Source organism: Cebus imitator, unplaced genomic scaffold (genome assembly GCF_001604975.1).
Source record: "Cebus imitator isolate Cc_AM_T3 unplaced genomic scaffold, Cebus_imitator-1.0 Scaffold194, whole genome shotgun sequence".
Classification (NCBI taxonomy): domain Eukaryota; kingdom Metazoa; phylum Chordata; class Mammalia; order Primates; family Cebidae; genus Cebus; species Cebus imitator.
In genome coordinates this window covers 1,767,647-1,788,752 of record NW_016107509.1, presented here as the reverse complement: position 1 = coordinate 1,788,752, position 21,106 = coordinate 1,767,647, and the positions used below count along the sequence as shown (strand labels likewise).

Genomic DNA, 21,106 nt, shown 5'->3' with positions numbered 1-21,106 from the left:
GTCATTATAATCTAATCTTTGTGGAAACTTTGACTCAACTATATTTATGCAAAATTCATTTTGTTAAAATCTAGGCAAAAGAGCCCGAAACTCTGAAGAGGACTGAATGTATTTATTTTTAAAATATGATAAATAGCTTTGCATTTAGGATGCCAGGATCTTTGTACTTTTCATGGTTTTTTTTTAAATTATTTTTTATTGCACTTTAGGTTCTGGGGTACATGTGCAGATCATGCAGGATTGTTGCATAGGTACATACATGGCCATGTGGTTTGCTGCCTCCATCTCCCTGTCACCTATATCTGGCATTTCTTCCCATGTTATCCCTCCCCAATCCCCGCTGTCCCCTCCCTGTACTTGTCATATTCTAGAATAGATCTTTTAGGCTAGAAATGTCAATTAGATCACTTTCTAGGCCCAAAGAAAGAACATTCACATTTGTGTTTTTGTCAGGATGCGATTAAGGAATGCTACCTAGGATATTTAGACTGGGCTGCAGTGTTATCAGCCTGGTGGCACAGTAGGCTCCCTGGTTTACACTGCGTGGTCAGTTGTCTGTCCTCCTCAGAGGACTGGGAGCTTTATATAGGCAGACTATGCCTGCCCTGCTCACTGCTTTCTCCTTAGGAACGAGCCCCATGCCTGGCACATAAAACACACAAATCTATGAATAAAGTGAATGAGCCTTAGTATATGCTTTCTTTTATAATTATTTATTCAAGAAACATTTTATGATAGATTCAGGTAACAGTAAAGTAATACATTCAATAGTATTAAAATCCATAGAAAATAGTTTCATTAAGGTGCAATTAAAATACTTGAAATTGGGACATATATTTCAAACCAATATACTGGCTATTTTTTAAAAGACTAGTCTATTCCAATCTTTAAGACGTCCAAAGTTTTTCCTCTTTGCTTTTTCTTAAGTGCATACATTTTGGGCATATACTATAATAACCAAGAGTTTGTGAACCCATTGATTAGGTAGACACTTTGGGGAAGAGTGGGGTGGGAGGGCTTCTCTAACAGCTTCACTATTTGGTTTTCACTGACCTTTTTCGCACTTGACTGGCAAACCCCCAATTCTTTTTCACCTGAAATCTTTTCAAGTTAGATACTGTCCATATTATACTTGTACTTATAATATACTATCTCCTTGCCCGGGACAACTTATTTCTCCAAATTTTTATTTCTTCAGCAGTAAATTGAGATGGTATCACAAATCTTGCAAGGTAAAGATCAGAGATGCTGCACATGTCAGTGACTTAGCATACAACAAATATTTTATGATTAATATTTTTAAAATCTTAACTACTCTTCATTTGTTCCTGGCAGTTTTCTATCTTGGTCATTTGCAGAAAGTGTTCCAGCTTGCCAAAATCTTTTTTTTTTTTTTTTTTTGAGACAGAGTCTCACTCTGTTGCACAGGCTAGAATGCAGTAGCAACCCTGTCTCTACTAAAAATACAAAAAACAACAACAACAACAACAACAACTTTTATAATCTTAATTCTGTTATCTGTGAATTAGTTATGTCTCATAGGTTTGTGATCTGTATGCAAATTTGATGAACTTTTCAAAACCATTGATTAGAATACTTGAACAGAACAGGAGCCTTATTGCATACATTCAAGGCTGAAGGGCAGATTAATGATGCTATTCAAAACTCTTTGGATGCATTAACTAGCAAGAATTAGCTACAAATTCATTTAACTATACTAGTATATAGTTGACAATTTCTAATTCCATCCATGAAGATTTCAAGGTTTCCTTAAAGACATTCTAAGTTTACTGCATTTCCTTGATTTACTATAGTCATAAAACTACCAATATATATACCAAATATTCATTTAGGCAGCTTAAAAGAAAAAGATACACAAAGGTAAGTTTGTAATTTGAAATGCAAAATAATATTCTGAACAGTTCTCTAGAAATCAAACCAAGAAATTTATAGTCCAAAAAGTTCTGGAGATTGGTTTTAGGGGAGGGGAAGGTGAGGAGATCAAATATGAGTGAGTGCTTGCCATTTGCAGTAAAAAGAAATGCCAACTCTTCCGAAGAAAAAAATTTATATAACCTTCAAGGTCCAAATACAAGGAGAAAGCTCAGCCACCCATTTGTTAATCTCTGCAGCTGGGATGAACATTTTCCTAAGGATGGAGAAGAGATTATACTCACTAATACATGAATGAGTAGTTTTACTTTCAGGTGGCTTTTTATCTGATGTTTATCTGATATGATTATAGTTGGGGAATGGAGAAATGTTCCATTTCTAGCTGTGTATCAAACTAAATACCTAAGCCCTTCCCTTCCAACAAAACACATAGAAATGGTGAATAAAATATAGAAAACATTCTTTGGCATAGCAGAACTTACAAGAAAGTAAGCAGAAAACCTTATGGTCAAAAATGGGGGGAATGAAAAACCAGAGCAGTAAATAAGTGAGCTGATGCCGTAGCTGTCCTGGAACAATTTGCCAATTTCATTAACCCATGGCTTTTCGCTTTGTCATCTTTATGGTGACTAAAGAACCCTGGGTTTGCAACAGGCAGGCAGGCAGTGGGAATTAAATGTACCTCCTTCCACCCCTGCCACAAAAGTAGTACACATGGGAGGCTTATACTCTCACTGAAAAAGGCACCAATCAGATATTCTGCCCACTAGCACAGGGAGATGAGGAGGAAGTGTCTCTGCCTTGGCTTGGGAAATCTATCAGTAATTTATGCTATGCTTCAGATGTAGAAACCCTAAAGCCAAGAAATTTAAATAAAAGTGGTCTTGTGTCAGCAACAGCCCTGGGAGTATGGCATAAACAGACACTCAGCGTTTCCACAGATAAAGCCTTCCTGAAAATAAGCTCACTTTTCAAAAAGATAAAAATGGATAAACAGCCTATCAAATATAAAACTCAACAGAAATAAACAGTAGGAGCTTAATTTAATAGAACTATTAGAATGAGTATCAAGTACAGACATTTAAAATAGTGACATGAAAACGTTAAAAGCATTAAAAAATGACATCAAGAAACAAACATCTGACAAATGATGCATACTTAGAAATGAAAAACAATTTCTGAAAGAAGAAAACCAATGGATAGGGTAAGAGAGATTATATAAAGCTGACAAGAGAATTCATGAACTAGAAGGCAATATATGAAGGTATCACAGGAAGATAATGTACATGAACAGTACAGAAGGGTTTAAAAGATAAAGGGAATAGAATGAGAAGGATCACTATACACTTAAAAAAATAGTAACTACACTGTGTCTTTGAAATTTGTTCTCCATAACAACTTCATTATTTAGTAATACTGTGAGTGATCTTGCTAGGAAAAATCCAAATACATTTTTTGTTTTTGAGACGGAGTTTCGCTCTTATCATCCAGGCTGGAGTGCAATGGCATGATCTTGGCTCACAGCAACCTCCACTCCCAGGTTCAAGAGATTCTCCTGCCTCAGACTTCTGAGTAGCTGGGATTACAGGCACCCAACAACACACCCAGCTAATTTTTGTATTTTTGGTACAGATGGGGTTTCACCATGATGACCAGGCTAGTCTTGAAATCCTGGTTGAAACTGGCATTTCAGCAGTATATCTGTTCTAATTCACACTAAAGGAAAAATCATCACTCCTGCTGCTTCCATTGTTTTCAGCCATTGCATTGTATGTCAGTGATTCTACTGAAAATGACATAAGTATGTATTTGAGAAGAAGAAATAAACATTTAGCCTAGAAATGGAACATGAATAACCATTATTTCTAAAGAGTAAGAGCAGAGATGTTTCTTAAGACCATCAAAACATTTTTGTGTGGTGATTAAATCAAGTACTAAAACCAGCATTCAAAAAAACCCCACAATAGTTCACTTAGTTAAATATAAGTATGTTGGCAGGTTAGAAATAAAGACTAAAATAGAATTTCTAAAGGCTGAATGCAAGGGTAATTCATATGCTAAAGATCACACCCAAGCTTTCCATCCTGGGAAAAGTCGGCTGAGATTTTTGGGGTCCATGGCCTGCTGTATGAGCAAATTTACTTGTCCACCAACACTAAGCACAGTGCCTTCTTCCACTCCTTTCAGTTTCTCTTGTAGTCTCATTAAGACACGTTCAGCTACTTTGTTGAAACTCTGGTCAATATCACTAATGATAAAAACACAAAGGTTTCAGTGACATGAACAGTTTAAAGAACTTGGGAATAGGAAAATCTGAACAACTGACAAATTGTTCCCCTGAGATTATAAAATACTGCTCACCTGAGATTTCGTTTGCATTCTTGGTCATCTGCATTCAAAGTAGAGTGAAGCTCAGTTTCATCCTCTGGCCTCTGCTGTAAATACAAAGCTTTCAAAGGATTCATGGTCCAGTCAAAGAGTGGATCATACAGAAGGACCTAAACAGAGAGAACATGTGTATCAAAAGAACAATGTACACTGTAATCTTGTACTTAGAAACAGTAGAACCAGTATCATACAAATAAGAGAGGCCAGTCATGTGGTAGTTGATGGGGGAGGGTAACAAACATCACATACACTTCATGTTTCTTTGTGGAGGGAAGCTCTCCTAGCATAATGCTCCAAGCTTCTAATTCCATCCTGAATTCGTTCTTCCTCTATGGTTGAGTTGTCATCCCGTGACCCACATTTCCCTACTGGATGAAACTAATCTATTAAAAGGAGATATGCGTTAGTTACTTTCTTTCCTTCTCTCTCTAGTCTTAACCCTGGGTTAGGGTATTTGCTTTGTTGGGCCCAATTATCCTCAGCCAGGCTGTCTCAAGGTATACATTGAGTTGTGGGAACTGGAGAGCACGAGCAGGCCTATTTGGACTGCACTCCTAAGCCATGTTCTCCAATAGTTTTATTAGTAATAAACCTGAAATTCTGATCCACCCCGCTAGTATGGTTCTCTCTTTTTCTCTCAGTTCTAAATCTGGGCGGAGCAGAAAGGTAGAATTTGTTGAAACCTCCTCAAAATCCAAGATTTCGTGCTGTGTTTGGAATCTGGAGATATATATTAGGTGTAGAATCAGGATACCAAAACAACTAACATGACTAAAGCAAGTGGCTTTAGGTCATAAATTTTAGACAGTGAGGTCATGAGGAATTTGTGATATTCGCAGTTCACAACAGCTAACTGCTCTGGTATTTATAAACACAGAACTTAAAAAAATTAGCTTTAGTAAATGCATACAAGTCTTCATAATAAGTGGAAACAATACAGAGAATGATTCTACAGGGCATTCCAGTATTACAAGGTTGGAACACTTTTTTGCTGCTATTTGTACACAGTTTCCCAATAAATCTGCAGGTTGGGACTATAAAATGCATTTAGCAAATTTAGTTTCAGGACATGTATTGATCAGCAGAACCAAAATCTATTTATTAATGCTGTTTTGAATGTCCTCCAGGACCATTAAAAACAGTGGAGAAACAGCTTGATTACATGTGGCTTGTTTGTAAGTTCAAGGGTTCCTATGTGACTTCAAGTTGGGCACTGACATGGCTTTAGATTTCAGAGATCCAAACCAGTTTCACCCACAAAAGGGAAACAGTAATATATTTTATTAATGAACTAATGAAAAGGAATGAAGGCCTCTAGTATAGACTAGATGGTTTTCTTGGGTTGAAGTAGAGGAAAAACCCAAATTACTTCAAAACCAAGGGCTTGTGTCAGGAATCATATTTGCAAATATTAGAATTAGGAGGAACTGGAATAAGTAAAAAAAACATGCTTCAGTCTTACAATCAAGACAGAAGTGATTGAAAACAATAAAGGAATACAGACTGATTAGAGCAGGGTTTCTCAGTCTCAGTACTACTGTCATTTTAGATGGGATACTTCTTTGCTGAGGGAGCTAACCTGTGCATTCTGGGGTATTTAGCAGCATCCCTGGCCTCTACTCAGTAGATACCAATACTATCCTCATCTCCCATCCCCATTTGTGACAACCAAAAATGCCTCCAGACATTGCCAGCTGTCCTCTAGGGGACAAAATTGCTCTTGGCTAAGCATCACTGAGCTAGAGGGAGAGAGATACTTCCTTAGCACAGCATATAGAATCTTAGAGGACAGAATGGTCCATTAGGAAGAAAATGAAATCCTGAAGGCCAGGAGAGACAAATATACTGAGAGGAAAAGGGAGATACACCCAGGTCAAAGTGCTCTGAAAGAGGGGTTTAGGAAGTGGGGAGATGAGATCAGAAATAGTGACTGTGGCTCAATGAAATCTAAGAGAAGAAAAGAAATGAATCCAAGAGAGGAGAGAAGTGATGTCCCACAAGATTGGGAACCAGGATGCTATTGAAACACACCCTTCTAAAGCTGAAGGCAGAAAGTGGTCTTACTGTGGTAAGGTCACTGGGAAAATTATTCTTGAAGATTGGGACAGTCATACCAAATGATTTTGGGAAATTTGGACAGATTTATGGAGGGAAGATTAGGTAGATGAGTGTAAAATACACAAAGCATTGGAGGGTGTGTTTAGAGGTAAGAGTTATTGTAGGTGAAGATGCAAATCATTTTTCAGACTCAAAATCCTCACTCAAAGGAAATCCAAAGTCCTTACAATGGCGTAGGATCTGGCCACTGTCCCTTCTCTAACTTGACCTCCTACCACTCTAAAAAATGAAGTCCATAAGCAGTTTGGCATGAAACTAAAAAGATTTCTGAGGCCCTAAAAGAACTACCCTCTTCTGGTGAGTGTTAGGTAGGATACAACTACTGGAATACAACTCTTAAATCTACCTCAGCATAAAAATCCCTTCTGACTGAGACTACGTAGAGTAAAATACTAAAGAATATGTTGGCTGGGCGTGGTAGCTCACACCTGTAATCTCAGCACTTTGGGAGGCGAGGTGAGCGGATCACAAAGTCAGGAGTTTAAGACTAGCCTGGCCAACATGGTGAAACCCTGTCTCTACTAAAAGTACAAAACTTGTCTGGGTGTAGTGGCAGGCACTTGTAATCCCAGCTACTCAGGAGGCTGAGGCAGGAGAATCGCTTGAACCTGAGAAGTGGAGGTTGCAGGGAGCTAAGATCACTGCACTCCAGCTTGGGTGAAAAGAGTGAGACTTTGTCTTAAAAAATAAATAAATAAATAATATGTTAAGCTGCTTTGACTCTTGAAAAATTTGGGCTTGTCTTACATGAGAAAGGGCAAGATAATATAACTTTAGAGTTTAATTTCTACATGATTGAGGCATCCATGTTATCATTTATTCTTTTTTTAAAATGTTATACATCATGCTTATTTTCTGTATCATTTATTCTTACTGCAGAACCAATGGCAAACTGTAATGAATGATAACATGAATGAATAGAATTTGAAATGGGTAAAAGAAAAAAGAATGTATTTTCAGCCTTGGGAATAGCACAGCCTTGGATTTAATTTTACCAACATATTATTGGGACCTATTTCAGCAAACTCTTTGTAGCAAAATCTGTATTACCATCAGCAATTCAAATGAGATCTATAAGATGCCTTGGTTCATAAAGGTGCACACAGGACCACCCTGATAGACTGTTACTCATCTTCCAAGGGATAAAGCCCCACCCTTGCTGACCACAGGCTTAATGGTTAATGCCAATGAATTAAGACAGTAGTTCTCATATCCTGGCTGTATAGTAGGAGAGATTTTTAAAAATACATATATTCCTGCCCCATCCCTAAAAACCTGCTTTAAATTTGGTCAGCATCAATGTTTTTTAAAAGCAGTACAAGTAATACTAACATTCAGCCAGTCCAATGTTAACAATTTAAAGAAAGAAAAGGCTGAAGAATGGAAAAGAGGGATGCCCATACACACTTCACCTGCCATGTTTCCTTGGGGAGGCAACACTCCTGATTTCTTGTCTCACATACCCTTACCAGGTTGGTGAATGACTGGCATAGGTACTAACAGCATAGACACTAAAATTTGTTTGACTTCCGTTTTTCTGCCCTGGATCAAGACAAGGCAGTGATCCTGATTACATGTGTTTGCTCTGCAGGCCCAAACCCCTACTCAGGTGAGCTGTCCCAAGGTTAAGACAGCAGAGAGGCACTGAGGTAGCATGAGCAGTAAACTAGTTTGGCCCACATTCCCAAGCTTGTTACTCTAGTAATGATGCTGACAATTTGATCTCTGTTTATCTGACTAATTAGTTCTGAACCTGGGCAGGGAAAAAGGAGATATAAAGTACTGATTTATCTTAAACCCTAATGGAAACCATTCTGAAAATAATAATACCATATGGAATATCTAAATGTCAAAGAGTTTATTTATGAATTGAAAACTAGAGACTACTTATAATGCTATAACATTCCAAGAAACTCAAGGGGGCTGAAGGCATTTCTAAACCAGTATTTTTGGATGTGTGAAAAGGCTAAGAGCGCAATCTCCTCCTTCCTGCTGCCCAGCTGCATTCCCCTGTGTTAAAATGAAGCAGTGCTCTTTAAATCAGTGACTTCCTGACGAGATACATAGTCTCTCTGGTAATTAAAAAAAAAAAAAAATTAAGTCTTCCTTATAAAATACTTTACCTCTACAATGGTCAACAGAGTTTCCTTAGAGTTTCTCATCACTTCCATGGTTTTCTCACAGCACCTAGAGTCAAACACATTATAAATACAGATTTTGTTACACACCAATGTTTTCAACAAATCTTTATCTGTATACTCTCTTGTGTAGTATGCTTAGCCTATACTTGTAAATCTACAAATTTGTATCTCAAAATAGCATAATACTTTGCAGAGTGGGCTCTCTATAATACAAATATGTATTTGACTATTTCACAAGCTTGGCATTTACACAAATAACACTACTGCGAAACATTTCTTTCAGTCTTTGATTTTCTTTTCTTTTCTTTTCGCAATGGGGTCCTTCAGCATTTCCCAGGCTGGTCTCAAACTCCTGGGGTCAAGTCATCCTCCTGCCTCAGCCTGCCAGGTAGTTAGGATTACAGGTATGCACCACTATGCTCAGCTCTCAGTCTGACTATTGTGGCAGTTATTAGTTTACACTGACTACAATCTGTCCCAATCCAAGTTGAGTACATAGACCTATGCTGGGAAAACTACAAGGAGCTGCAAAGCTTTTTTATAGCCCAGTGTTATATTAGAAGACAAGCTCCTTTAAATAAAAATGTTGTCTCTTCTATATCCCCAACAATGAGCATCCAATAGTAGTATCATTAAAAAGCCAGGACAGGTGTTAAAAGTAAAGGCAGGATGCTTCCAGAGGAGGTTAGGAATAACCATATGTATGTTATATGGGGTTAGGTCCCAGGTGGGTAGAAGGAAGGGGAACTATTACTGCTTTTACCCAGGGTCTTTTCCTTAGTATTGATAAAGCACTGGGATATGATTCTAGCATTAAATTCTATAATTATGCAAATCTCTTATATATATATATATATATATATATATAATTTTTTTTTTTTTTTTTTAAGAGACAGGGTCTCGCTATATTGCCTAGGCTGGACTCAAACTTCTGGGCTCAAATAATCCTTCCACCTCAGCCTCCTGAGTAGCTGGGATTACAGGTGCAGATTAATAAATTAATAAATACAGATTTTGTTACACACCAATGTTTTCAACAAATCTTTATCTGTATACAAAGGCACCATGCCAAGCCCATGTAATTCTGACATCAGAAATTACTTCCCTCCTTTATCTTATATCATTTACCTTCTGAAGACACCTTCAACACCAGTAATGCCCATGCCATCCACAATATCTCTGGTGAGTCTAAAAGGAACTGTCTCAGGAGTAGGAAGAATTTTGCCCTGTTCGAAAGCAACACCTAAAGTAAAAAATATAGTGAGGTTAGGAGGTTTGACAGCTAATTTACTTTTTTCCCATTAGAATGTGAACTTTAAAAAGGCAACAAAACATGTTATCTATGTTCTATGAATACTAGTAGACATAGTAGTTTATTTCTGCTCTGGCTGCCTTCCTCATCTTCTTCACTGTCTATGAGTTCCACTTCAAATCCAAATAACGTAACTACTTCTTGAGGTAACTAGAGAAATCTAGGTTAAAGGGTGATTTTTAAAAATGAAGTAACTACTGGGATAATTTTAAATGGAGGTGATATATTTATTTATATTTAAAAAAATATTAGGCTGGGCATGGTGGCTCACACCTGTAATCCCAACACCTTAGTAGGCTGAGGAGGCCTGCTCACCTGAGGTCAGGAATTCAAGATCAGCCTGGCCAACATGGTGAAACCCTGTCTCTACTAAAAATACAAAAATTAGCTGGGCATGGTGGCAGGTGCCTGTAATCCCAGCTACTCAAGAGGCTGAAACAGGAGAATCACTTGAACCTGGGAGGCAGAGGATACAGCGAGCTGAGATTGTGCCATTGCACTCTACCCTGCGGCAATACAAGTGAAACTCCATCTCAAAAAAAAATGAGACTTTAAATTATGAAATAATTATATGTTCACTTGCAGTTATAAGAAATCATACAGAAAAGATCATCCCATATGCCTTTTACCCATTTCACCCCAACTGTAATAGCCTAAAAAACTATAATACTACTGACATCGATGCAGTCAAGATATATCATATTCCTATCATAAGGATCCTTCATGCTGCCCTTTACGGCCACACCTACTTCCCTCCCACAGCCTATCACCCAGCCCCCTAACCTCCTACTTTTCTAGCAACCACTCATCTGTACTCCATTTTTATAATTTTGTCATTTTAAATATGTTATATAAATGGAAGTGGAATAATAATACAGTATGTAACCTTTTGGGAATAGTTTTCTACACTCAGCCTAATTCTCTGGAGATTCATCCACATTGTTATGTATATTAATAATTTTGTTTCTTTTGATTGCTGAGAAGTATTTCAGGGCATGGATGTAACACAGTTTATTTAAGCACTTGCCCACTGAAGGACATCTGGATTTTTCCAGTTCGGTATTATGAATAAAGCTGCCATATACATTTGTAGTACATGACCATTTTATAAGTACATATTGTTGTTAAGTTTTGAGAATTCTTAAAGATTGTTCTTTTGGTATCAAGTCTAGGAACTCTGTTTAGCCCTAGATGCTGAAGATTTCCTCTTAATTTTTTTCCTCTGTTGCTCAGCTAGAGTAATTTCTACTGTTCTGTCTTCTGTTCACTGATCATTTCTTCTGTCTCCTCAGTCTGCAGTTGAAATTTTGTATTTTATTTACCATATTTTTCTGTTCTGAAATTTCCATCTGGTTCTCCTTTATATCTATGTCTATATGAGACTATTTCCGTGCTGACACTTACTATATTTTCATTTGTTTCAAGCATGTTTGTAATTGCTCCTTCAAGTGTTATGATGGCTGCTTTAAAATCTTAGATAATTCCAATACCATTGTCGTCTCAGTGTTGGCACCTACACGTGGTCATTTTTCATTGAAGTTGAGATTTTCCTGGTTCCTGGTATGACTAATGATTTTCAATTGATGCCTACACCTGTTAGTTATTAGAGATTCAGGATCTTCCTTAAACTTCTGCTTTTGATGCCTTTGGGAGTCACCACCTTGTTACTGCTAGGTAAGGGCCGAAGACTAGATTCTCCAATGGCTTCCACTGACACTCAGTAGAGAAAGGGCTTGCTATAGCTGAGCAAGGCTGAAAGTCCATGTTCTACAGATAAATGCACTGACACCAAGGGGTGAATCAGAAGAAAGCCTGGAAAATATAGACTAGCAGGTAATGGTATAAATGATACAGTGAGAAGGCCTAACATAGGGTTATTGGAGTCCCACAAACAGGGAAGAACCTGTATGGACCCTATGACATTACTATGACTAATAGAATGTGATGGAAGTGATACTGTGAAAGTTGCAGGCCTAGCCCTTGACTTCCACTTTCTTCCTCAAGCCCCAAGATGCTAAGTAGGTCCAGGATACTATTTTGGACAGAGAGGCCGCATATGAGTGCTGAAACATCAGACATGTAAGTGAAGAAGCCATCATGAACTCTGGCGCAGTTGAGTCTTAAGATAACTCCAGCCCCAGATGCTAACTGCAACTGCCTGAGAGATCCTAAGTGAAAACTGCCCAACTGAGCCCAGTTAACAGACTGTGAGAGATAATAACAAATTGTGATTTTAAGCTACTAAATTTTGGGGGTGGTTTGTTATGCAGGAACAGGTAACCAAACAGATATACACAGAATAGTATACAAATCACCCAAGTGTGTGACTCACTGAGACTTTTGCAAAGTGAACAAATCCATGTTAACAGAACTCTACCAGCATTCCAGAGGCCCCCCCTTCAACCCCTCCTACCAGTCACTAACCACCTCTTCAAAGGGTCACCACTATCCTGATTTAGAACACTGTACATTAATTTGATCAGTTTTTGAATTTCATATATGGAATTATACATATGTAATCTTTTGTGTCGGAGTCTTTCATTTAGCATTATATTTGTGAGTCTTCCATATTGTGTGTTATTGTTCATTCAATCTTGTTATATACAAAGAGAGTATAAATATACGACAGTTTGTTCATCCATTCCACTTATGATGGATATCTGGACTGTTTCCAGTTAGGGGCTATTACAAATAGTGCTACTATAAACATTTTTATACATAAGTATGCATTTCTGTTGGAGTGGAATCGATGGGTCACAGGGTATACATAAAGTCAGCTTTAGTGGATAATGCCAAACAGTATTCCAAAGGGGTTATACCAATTTACCCTTCTCATTTATAGATGCTTTTAGCACGACCTGGAAGGACACAGGTTGGCATACTCGTACCTCTGTTTTGCATCTTCCAAACCACTGCCCTTTCATTCTCATATAAAGTCTCACTCCTCTGTTGAGATCCCCACCTTCTGGCTCTAACAAATCTCTCCCATCTTCATGTTTACTATGTAAACCTGTAAGTTTTCTCTCACATTCACTGAATGTTAGCATGGACCTAGGTCACAATTTCCCCCTCTATCACAACTCTAGAAATCATTCTGGGGAAAATCATATAATATCTGTGACCATCTCTGTTCTAATGAAATTCAATTTCATTCTATCTTAGCGAACCACTCATGGGCTGCACTTCAGAAATAAGTCTAAAACTGCACCTTCTTAGACACTGTAAATTCTACATTCTAATCAAAACCTCTTCTCCTTCTACCCATTATTCTTACTAAACGGTCTTCAAATTTGACTGAGATTTCAGTTTATTAGCCTTCTTCCTTCCCTACTCAGCCTGGGGGTATAGATAATAGGCTTGATTACTCTCACCAGTACTTCAAATCTCCTTGTCCCCTTGGCCCTCTGTCACATCCACCATTTTAAACTACAACTTAAACTCCAAGGATGTTAAGGACTGCTGGAAAAAAATCATACAACAACACTATTGGCTCCACTACAAATTTAGGATTGTCACCTTAGGAAAGTGCCCCTTAAACTGCTTGGCATGTCTTATTTATTTATCCCTTTTTAGTGAGGTTTTGGTCTCATTTTCATGGTAAATTTTAGAATTTTACTGTTAAGGCCAATTACCATCCCTCCAATTCTAAGCAAATGAGCATGCTTTCTAGTTCTCAGCGAAAACAGAATATATTAGCAAATACAATTCCTTCATATTCTTCCCCTCCAGCTTAAGACTTTCCTACTGGCATCATTTTTCCTTCTCTCTCAGCAGAAAAGCTAACATGCCTCCAATCTAAAGCCAATGCTAACATACTCTTGTACTTTATGATTTCTCTTGCTATTTCAATTATCTTTTGTTTTTCTCCTGTATCTTCAATATCTAACATGTTCACACCTCTCCTATCTTAAAAAAAGCAAGGACCAAATGTGTCTCTCATCCCTGTGGCAAATTTCTCTGCCATCCTTCCCTTTCCTTCTAAACTTCTTGTAGGAAGATTCAACATTCTTAATTTACACATCCTTCACTTCCATTCAGTCCTTGCCTTTTTACAGTATGGCTTCTTCCATTCTATCCAAAGGGGTCTTCCAAGGCCTCTAAGGTTGATTACTTGTTAAATTCGAAGGTCTGTTTTCAGCATTCATCCTTTCTGACCTTTCTGTATCAGATACTGTTAAGCACTACTTTCATAAAAGATTTTCCCCTCTTGCCTTTCAAGATCCTGACTTCCTAGTTTCCATGACTTGAGTACTTTTCAGTTTTTTTTTTTTTTTTTGACTCAGCCTTTCAAAGGCTCACTTTCCTTATGATTTCATCTCTAGGTCTCTTTATCGAGGTTGATGTGTAACATCAGAACTTCCTCTAGCCCAGTGACTTCAGCTGAAATGTATTTGCTAAAGATTCTGGATCTCCATCATTACATTCAAACTCCTTTCTTTTCTATATATTAAAGTGTCTATTCAACCTAGAAATCCCATTAATACTTCAAAATAATGAGCAAAATTAAATTCATCACTTTCTTATTATTTACAAAACTTGATATATTCCTTAGCTAGAAGCTTCAGTTATCCTTGAGCCCCACTTCCCCGTTATTTCCATATCTAACATCACTGGTACAGTTTACTACAAATATGTCCCTCAAATCCAATCTCCTGGTTTCTACAACTTTAGTACAAATCTTCATCATTTCTCATCTAAACTATTATAATATCCCTTAACTTGTCTTCCTGCTGCCAATCCCACTTCCCAAAGTGCTCCTGAAATTATCTTTCTGAAAATAAAATATGCTGAAAATAAAAAAAAAAAACAACCCAATATTTACTGCTTTGATGTATGTATCTCTCTCTCTTATTGTAACATCTTGGTAGGCAAACAACATTCCATTATGACCACATATTTATTAAAAAGAATAAAGAAACACAGATTTTATTACTTACCTAAATCTATATGTACAAGTTCTGCTGACTGCTCATTTATTAAGATATTCTGTACATGTCTATCACCAAGTCCAAGTATGTAACCAACTAGAAAAAAAAGAATCTGAAATCACTGATTGCATTTCTTTCTAATATACAGCCATAATTTCAACTAACACCACTGACTTGTTATAATCTTTAAGTAGTTTAGGATTTTTAGCCTACTTAAATGATGTACATAACCAGCCATATTGAGTTTAAGTCAAATCTTACCAGCTATTTTAATGCATACTGCATTTTATATATCCTAGATGATTTGCTAAAACAATTTTCTCTTTACTAATAGGCACACATTTAAAAATATTAGTACTTAAAAATTATTGTGGCTAAAGTTGGGACCCATTATTTACCTGGGCCAAAGCAGTGTATTATATGTACTCAAATATTTATTGAACATGAGAAATTTATGGATAAATTCTTCATTCTTCAGTGCAACTTTCTTCTGCTTGATGAATTATATTTAACACAAATTAATTATTAATTCATTTCATTTCACCAGGTATATATCCCCAGGAAAAAGTGCATCTCTGTATTTAAGACAGATGACGGCATGCAATAATGGGAGAAACTACATAGCATGATAAAAAAGAACATTGAGAAGGGAGTCAGAATGACTGGGTGTCTGGCTCGCCCTGTCATTAACTGGGCCTACTTTCTTGTTTATAAACTAGTTGTATCAGATTAGTTATTTTCTAACTCTTTCAAAACATACATGCCCTGCCTTCCTGGGGCATAGCACATAGGTAATGGAGGGAATGGTCTTTATTAAAAAAAAAAATAGATTAATGATCTCTAATGTTTTCATTAGTTTTCATACTCTAGGATTTTGCTAACCATACTATTTAGCTATTCTAATTTCTTAGGGGAAAAAAAGTCAAAATATATATTGTACACAAAATATTTATATATATCTCATGATTTCTATTCTGAAAACAAAATTCTATTAAACAGTGTTAATCACTAGGTGATAACAGCATGGCATTTTAGAGGTTATATGCAAAAGAACACAAATAATTAAAGGAAATAAGTTATCACAGGTTTTATTATTTTCCAAAGAAAGTCTCAGAAAATAATATACTGAGGGGAGAGAAAATATGCCATATTCACTATGAAACAAAGAAGAAAACCCTGTCTTTTTATTATTTATCAAAGTAGGAGAATTCTTTTCTGCATAAGCTATAAAAAGGTAGACACTAAGAATCAGCATGAACAAGAAACAAACATAATGATTTAATAATGAAGATGGTTTGGTTACCAACCACATCGTCACCATCATCCCCTTGCCACTCAGAATGTACAAAAAATGCTGAATCAAACAAAAACAAAAACTGCCAAACAACAAAGTGCTGAAGCTACTATATGTACAAGAAGGTTACCAATAGAAGAAGTGGCTACACTGCGCGTATAAGCCAATCGCTTCTCAAACCAAATAGCTGGATCCAAGAATTTTTCCATGCAGAAATAACGGAAAACCGGTTGAAAATTTTGGCAAATATCCATGAAGATTTCATATTTCTCTTCAGAAGACATTTTTTGCACCTCCTTTAAATAGAGCATATATATAATTTATTTTTCAATATTGTGTTCAACGAATTCAACTAATATCCACATTTTTATATAAAAAATATGACAAGATATAGGGGCAAGAACGATGAACAGGATACATTACCCACAGGAAGCTAACAGTCTGAAAGGGGGAGCAATTAATTACAAGTGGTAATCCCTTTAGGATTTCGTATTAATCATTGGGAAAGGAAGCATACCCACAGTGACTGTTACTTGTTTTGATTATATTCTAATTTGAATAATCCTGTAATCTTAAGCAGAAGTAAACACAGAAATGACAAAGTAGTTCCAGATAACTTCAGGTGGCGGCATCACAGCATTGGGCTGCAATAGGAAACAGGAAAAGAGAAAGAATGGAGGAATCCCTTATGGATGGCAGTTGATATGATTCAGATCTCTATCTTCCAACATCTTGCTATAAAATACTATCATGAAGCAAAGCTTACCGACTTCAACTCTCTCCCATCTATGTGCTGATGATTTCTAAATCTGTATCTATATTAAGCCCAAGTAGCTTTTTTGGGGGTTGGGAGGGGAACGGAGTTTTGCTCTTGTTGCCCAGATTGGAGTGCAGTGGCACCATCTCGGCTCACTGCAACCTCTGCCTCCCAGGTTCAAGCAATTCTTCTACCTCGGCCTCCTGAATAGCTGGGATTTCAGGCATGTGCTACCATGCCTGGCTAATTTTGTATTTTTGGTAGAGATGGGGTTTCTCTATGTTGGTTAGGCTGGTCTCAAACTCCCAACCTCAGGTGATCCGCCTACCTCAGCCTCCCAAAGTGCTGGGATTATAGGCATGACCCACCGTGCCTGGCCTTAAGCCCAAGTATCTTTATTAAGCACTAGCTTAATGTGCTTCTTTAGCTGCCCATTCAACATCTCCACCTGAATCACTTCCAAATCCAAGTACTTCATCTCTGGCAAACTTTAGTCACCTCCTCTATTCTTCAATTCAGTAAACAGCCTCACCATCTACCTAACTGCCCCAAGCAGAAAACTGGGAGGCACGGACTACTCCTTTTCCTCCCCCCAAAAAAAGTTGTGTTTTTTTTTTGTTTGTTTGTTTTGTTTTTTGAGACAGGGTCTCTCTGTCACCCAGGCTGGAGTGCAGGGTTGTGATCACAGCTCACTGTATCCTCGGTCCCTGGCTCAAGCAATCCTCCTGCCTCAGCCTCCTGAGTAGCTGAGATTACAGATGTATGCCACCATACCTGGCTGACTTTTTATTTTTTGTAGAGATGGGGTGTCATTCCACTATGTTGCCCAGGCTGGTCTTAAACTCCTGGGCTCAAGGAATTCTCCTGCCTTGGTCTCCTTAGTCCCTTATGGGATTACAGGCATGAGCTACCAGACCCGGCCCCCAACCTTATTTTTAAACAGCAATCAAATTCTAAGAATTCTGCCTCCTTCGTAGTTCTCATCTCTACCCACGATTCTCCCTTCCTACTGCTATTCGTCTCAGTTCAGACCATCTCATACCTCCAATTTGCATTCTCAAAAACAGAACCCACAGTGCTGTCAGAGATTCTTTCTAAATGCAAGTCTATCACTATCCTTAAGGCCTGTAGCATAAAGTGCAAACTCCTTTGTATTTCATAAAGCAACCCTCCATCTTTGGACCAACAATTACTGCTCCACCTTCAACTATCTTTTCCTCCTCAAACACTAAGCCTATGCTGTCTTTGCGTGCTCATACCTCCTTTCCTTTGCATATATGCTCCTTATGCCTGGAAAAACAACTCATTTACAAAACCGGCTCACACACCTCCTCTGTGAAGCATTTCTTGGATCTACTTCTCTCCATTCTCCTCACCCCAGGTAGAACTAACCACTTCCTTCTCCATACCTACACTGTACCCTGTGTGCCCCATACAAATAGCCATCACAACACCTAGCACTTACCACACATTTTAAAAAACATGTCACAGAAAGCACAATAAAATGAAAAGCAAATGGACTTTGGATTTAGACAAGGCTTAAATCCTTGCTCTGTTAATTAGCTCATTGGCCTTAGGCAGGTTAAGTTCTTTGAACTTCTCATTTTAAAATAGGAATAAGATCATGATGATTAGTCATACTATTTGTGAAGTCTTAAGTCAGCACAGTACCTGGTAGATAGAAAGCATTCAATAAATGTTGCCAATTCAGTGAATGAATATCAGACTAGATAGCCAGTGTGACATGGTAAATGTCTTAGGTTTTCTATATCAGTTTCATAAAAAATCATTTCATAATCTTCTTGTTTTATGGTGTGTGTGTTTTTTAGAGATGGGGTTTTGCTCTGTTGTCTAGGCTGGCCTCAAAATCCTGGGCTCACATGATCCCCCAGGATCAGCCTCTCAAGTAGCTGGGATTACAGGTGCATGCCATCACGCCTGGCATTTTAGTGTTTTGTTTGTTAAGAATTAGTTTATCCCAAATTGAAAACAAATCAGCACACACTGAATAACCTTTACATTTCTTATGTGACAACGGCTGACATATTATGTAGTTTAAAATCCTTCTTTTTTTTACTCACACACTTTCATTCTGATGAATTTCCTTTCTTTTACTTAGTATCTTTGACAATTACCTGATGAAATTAAAGTTTTTTGTATGCTATAATATCTGATAGCTGTCAGCTTTAATAAGCTATTGAATAATCTTGAAATAACCTTTAATTTTGGGTGTCACTCACCATCATTTTCTTCTGGCACTGTAAGGCACTGAAATCATTTGGCCTGTATCTTTTATGAGCACCATCTTCATTGTTAACAAGAAATTCACCAATAGGGACAGTTCCTGTGCACCACTCAAGAACACCACTTCGCTGAGAGAGGGGAACCACCTGAAGTTATAGATTAAATATCTTTTAATTTTAAAAGGCCATTAAAGAGCATTTGATGATCATTCAACTATCAGAATCAGTGCAAAGCATTTTTTTCAAGTTGTATTAGTAGTTCTCTGTCCACAGAAGACAAAGCTCCTTGGAGGAAAGCATCCAGAAATAAACTAAAGCTCAAAGAATATAATTTTCTAGCCTGCTGCTTAGATGTTTGAGAGCTTGCCCATCATTCAATCCCCTCAATTCTCTGAGAGGTCACTCCTGTTAATTATACTCACTGTCATCTGCCATTGATCCATACTTAGATTGTCCAGTTAGGAGAGGAATTAACTCTGTTTTCCTTACAATTTTAATATCAATTAAATTTGGAGAATTTCACTTGGAAAATATTGCCCATGAATGTGGTTTCAATTTTAGTGTAACTTAATTAGTGAAATTACATGTACTCTTGCTTTACAGTCTTACTATCTTCACAGAGAGAAAATGTACTCCTAAATATAAAATGAGTAATTTTACTAGGAAAGCTTTTTGAAAATTATATTATAAACATACATAAAGTATAGAAAATAATATTAACAAATACCCTTTTATCCATTAAACAGCTTTATCAAATCTAGGATTTTCTCACATTTGCTGGGGGAGAGATGAAGCTCTCCCTTGTGTGCTTCACTGACCCTATGTCCCTCCCCATCAAGATTACTGTTAACCGGTTTATCATGTTCATGTATTTTTCGGTATATTTTTTTATCTCAAAGCTATATGTACCTAAATAGTTTTAAGTATTAAGTGAAGAATTATTATACTACATGTATACTTCTGTAATTTGGCTTTTTATTCAATACTTTATTCAACACTATTTTATCTTTACTATGTGAGCATATTGAACTCTACATCATTCACTTTAACAGCTATGTACTACATAAATACACCACAATTATCCAATCTGCATATTAACATTTACATTGTTTCCACATTTTCATGAAATACGGCTGCAATGAAATAGTCTACTGGTGAACATACTTCAGTTTCTCTAGGGTAGGAGTGTCTAATCTTTTGGCTTCCCTGGGCCACACTGAAAAGAATTGTCTTGGGCCATACATAAAATACGCTAACAGCAATGACTGCTAATGAGCTAAAAAAGAAAAAAAAAAAAAAATCTCAAAATGTTTCAAGAAAGTTTCCAAATTTGTGTTGGGCTGCACTCAAAGCCATCCTGTGGGCTGCATGTGGCTGGCCCGTAGGCTGTGGGTTGGACAAAGTTTGTTCTAAGGTATATGCCCAGGGAACTGACCAGCTGAGCCAGAGATGTGTATCTTCAACTTGGTTAACCAGATATTGCCAAATAACTATTCAAAGTGACTGGACTGATTTACATACCCACCAGCAGAGTTATACCATAACTTTTCCAATACTGTACTTACTGTCAGACTTTTTGTATTTTGCCAATCTGAGGGTATGTAATAGTATGTCACTGTGGTTTCAATTAGTATTTTTCAGATTACTAGTAAAGTTGAATATCATTGTATTCTTCATATAAATCCCTTGTTCTTTATATTAAAATGATCTTTTTGTTATTAACATTATTATATTTGTTTTCTAAGCTGGTCACTTGTCTTTATGGTGTTTTTAATTCTATACATTTTTAAATTTTAATGCTGTCACGTTGAACTGTTTTGTATCATAAGGAGACATTTAATTAATTTATTAACATGTATTTGTTGGGAGTCTATTACGTGTTACACACAGGGCTAGGGCACTGAGAACAGAGTGGCAAAAAGGCAGATGAAGACTATGCCCTCATCGACTTTCATTTTGGTGAGGGAACACGTATCTTAATTAACATTTCAGCTCGGCATGGGGGCTCACGCCTATAATCCCAGCACTTTGG

At 37.2% G+C, this 21,106-nt stretch overlaps 1 protein-coding gene across 1 annotated transcript in view; it reads right to left on the bottom strand.

The window, feature by feature from the left end:
* Positions 1 to 700: 700 nt before the first annotated feature.
* The window catches only part of ATM (ATM serine/threonine kinase), a 146,054-nt gene continuing 125,648 nt past the window's right edge, over positions 701 to 21,106 (bottom strand). Inside the window, exons 59-65 of the mRNA XM_037745197.1 lie at positions 19,072 to 19,221; positions 16,205 to 16,370; positions 14,790 to 14,876; positions 9,669 to 9,783; positions 8,523 to 8,586; positions 4,255 to 4,391; positions 701 to 4,141 (exon numbers count right to left, since the gene is read on the bottom strand). Coding sequence (XP_037601125.1) covers positions 3,958 to 4,141; positions 4,255 to 4,391; positions 8,523 to 8,586; positions 9,669 to 9,783; positions 14,790 to 14,876; positions 16,205 to 16,370; positions 19,072 to 19,221 — 903 coding nt within the window. The 3' untranslated portion in view covers positions 701 to 3,957. The remainder of the gene's footprint in view (positions 4,142 to 4,254; positions 4,392 to 8,522; positions 8,587 to 9,668; positions 9,784 to 14,789; positions 14,877 to 16,204; positions 16,371 to 19,071; positions 19,222 to 21,106) is intronic.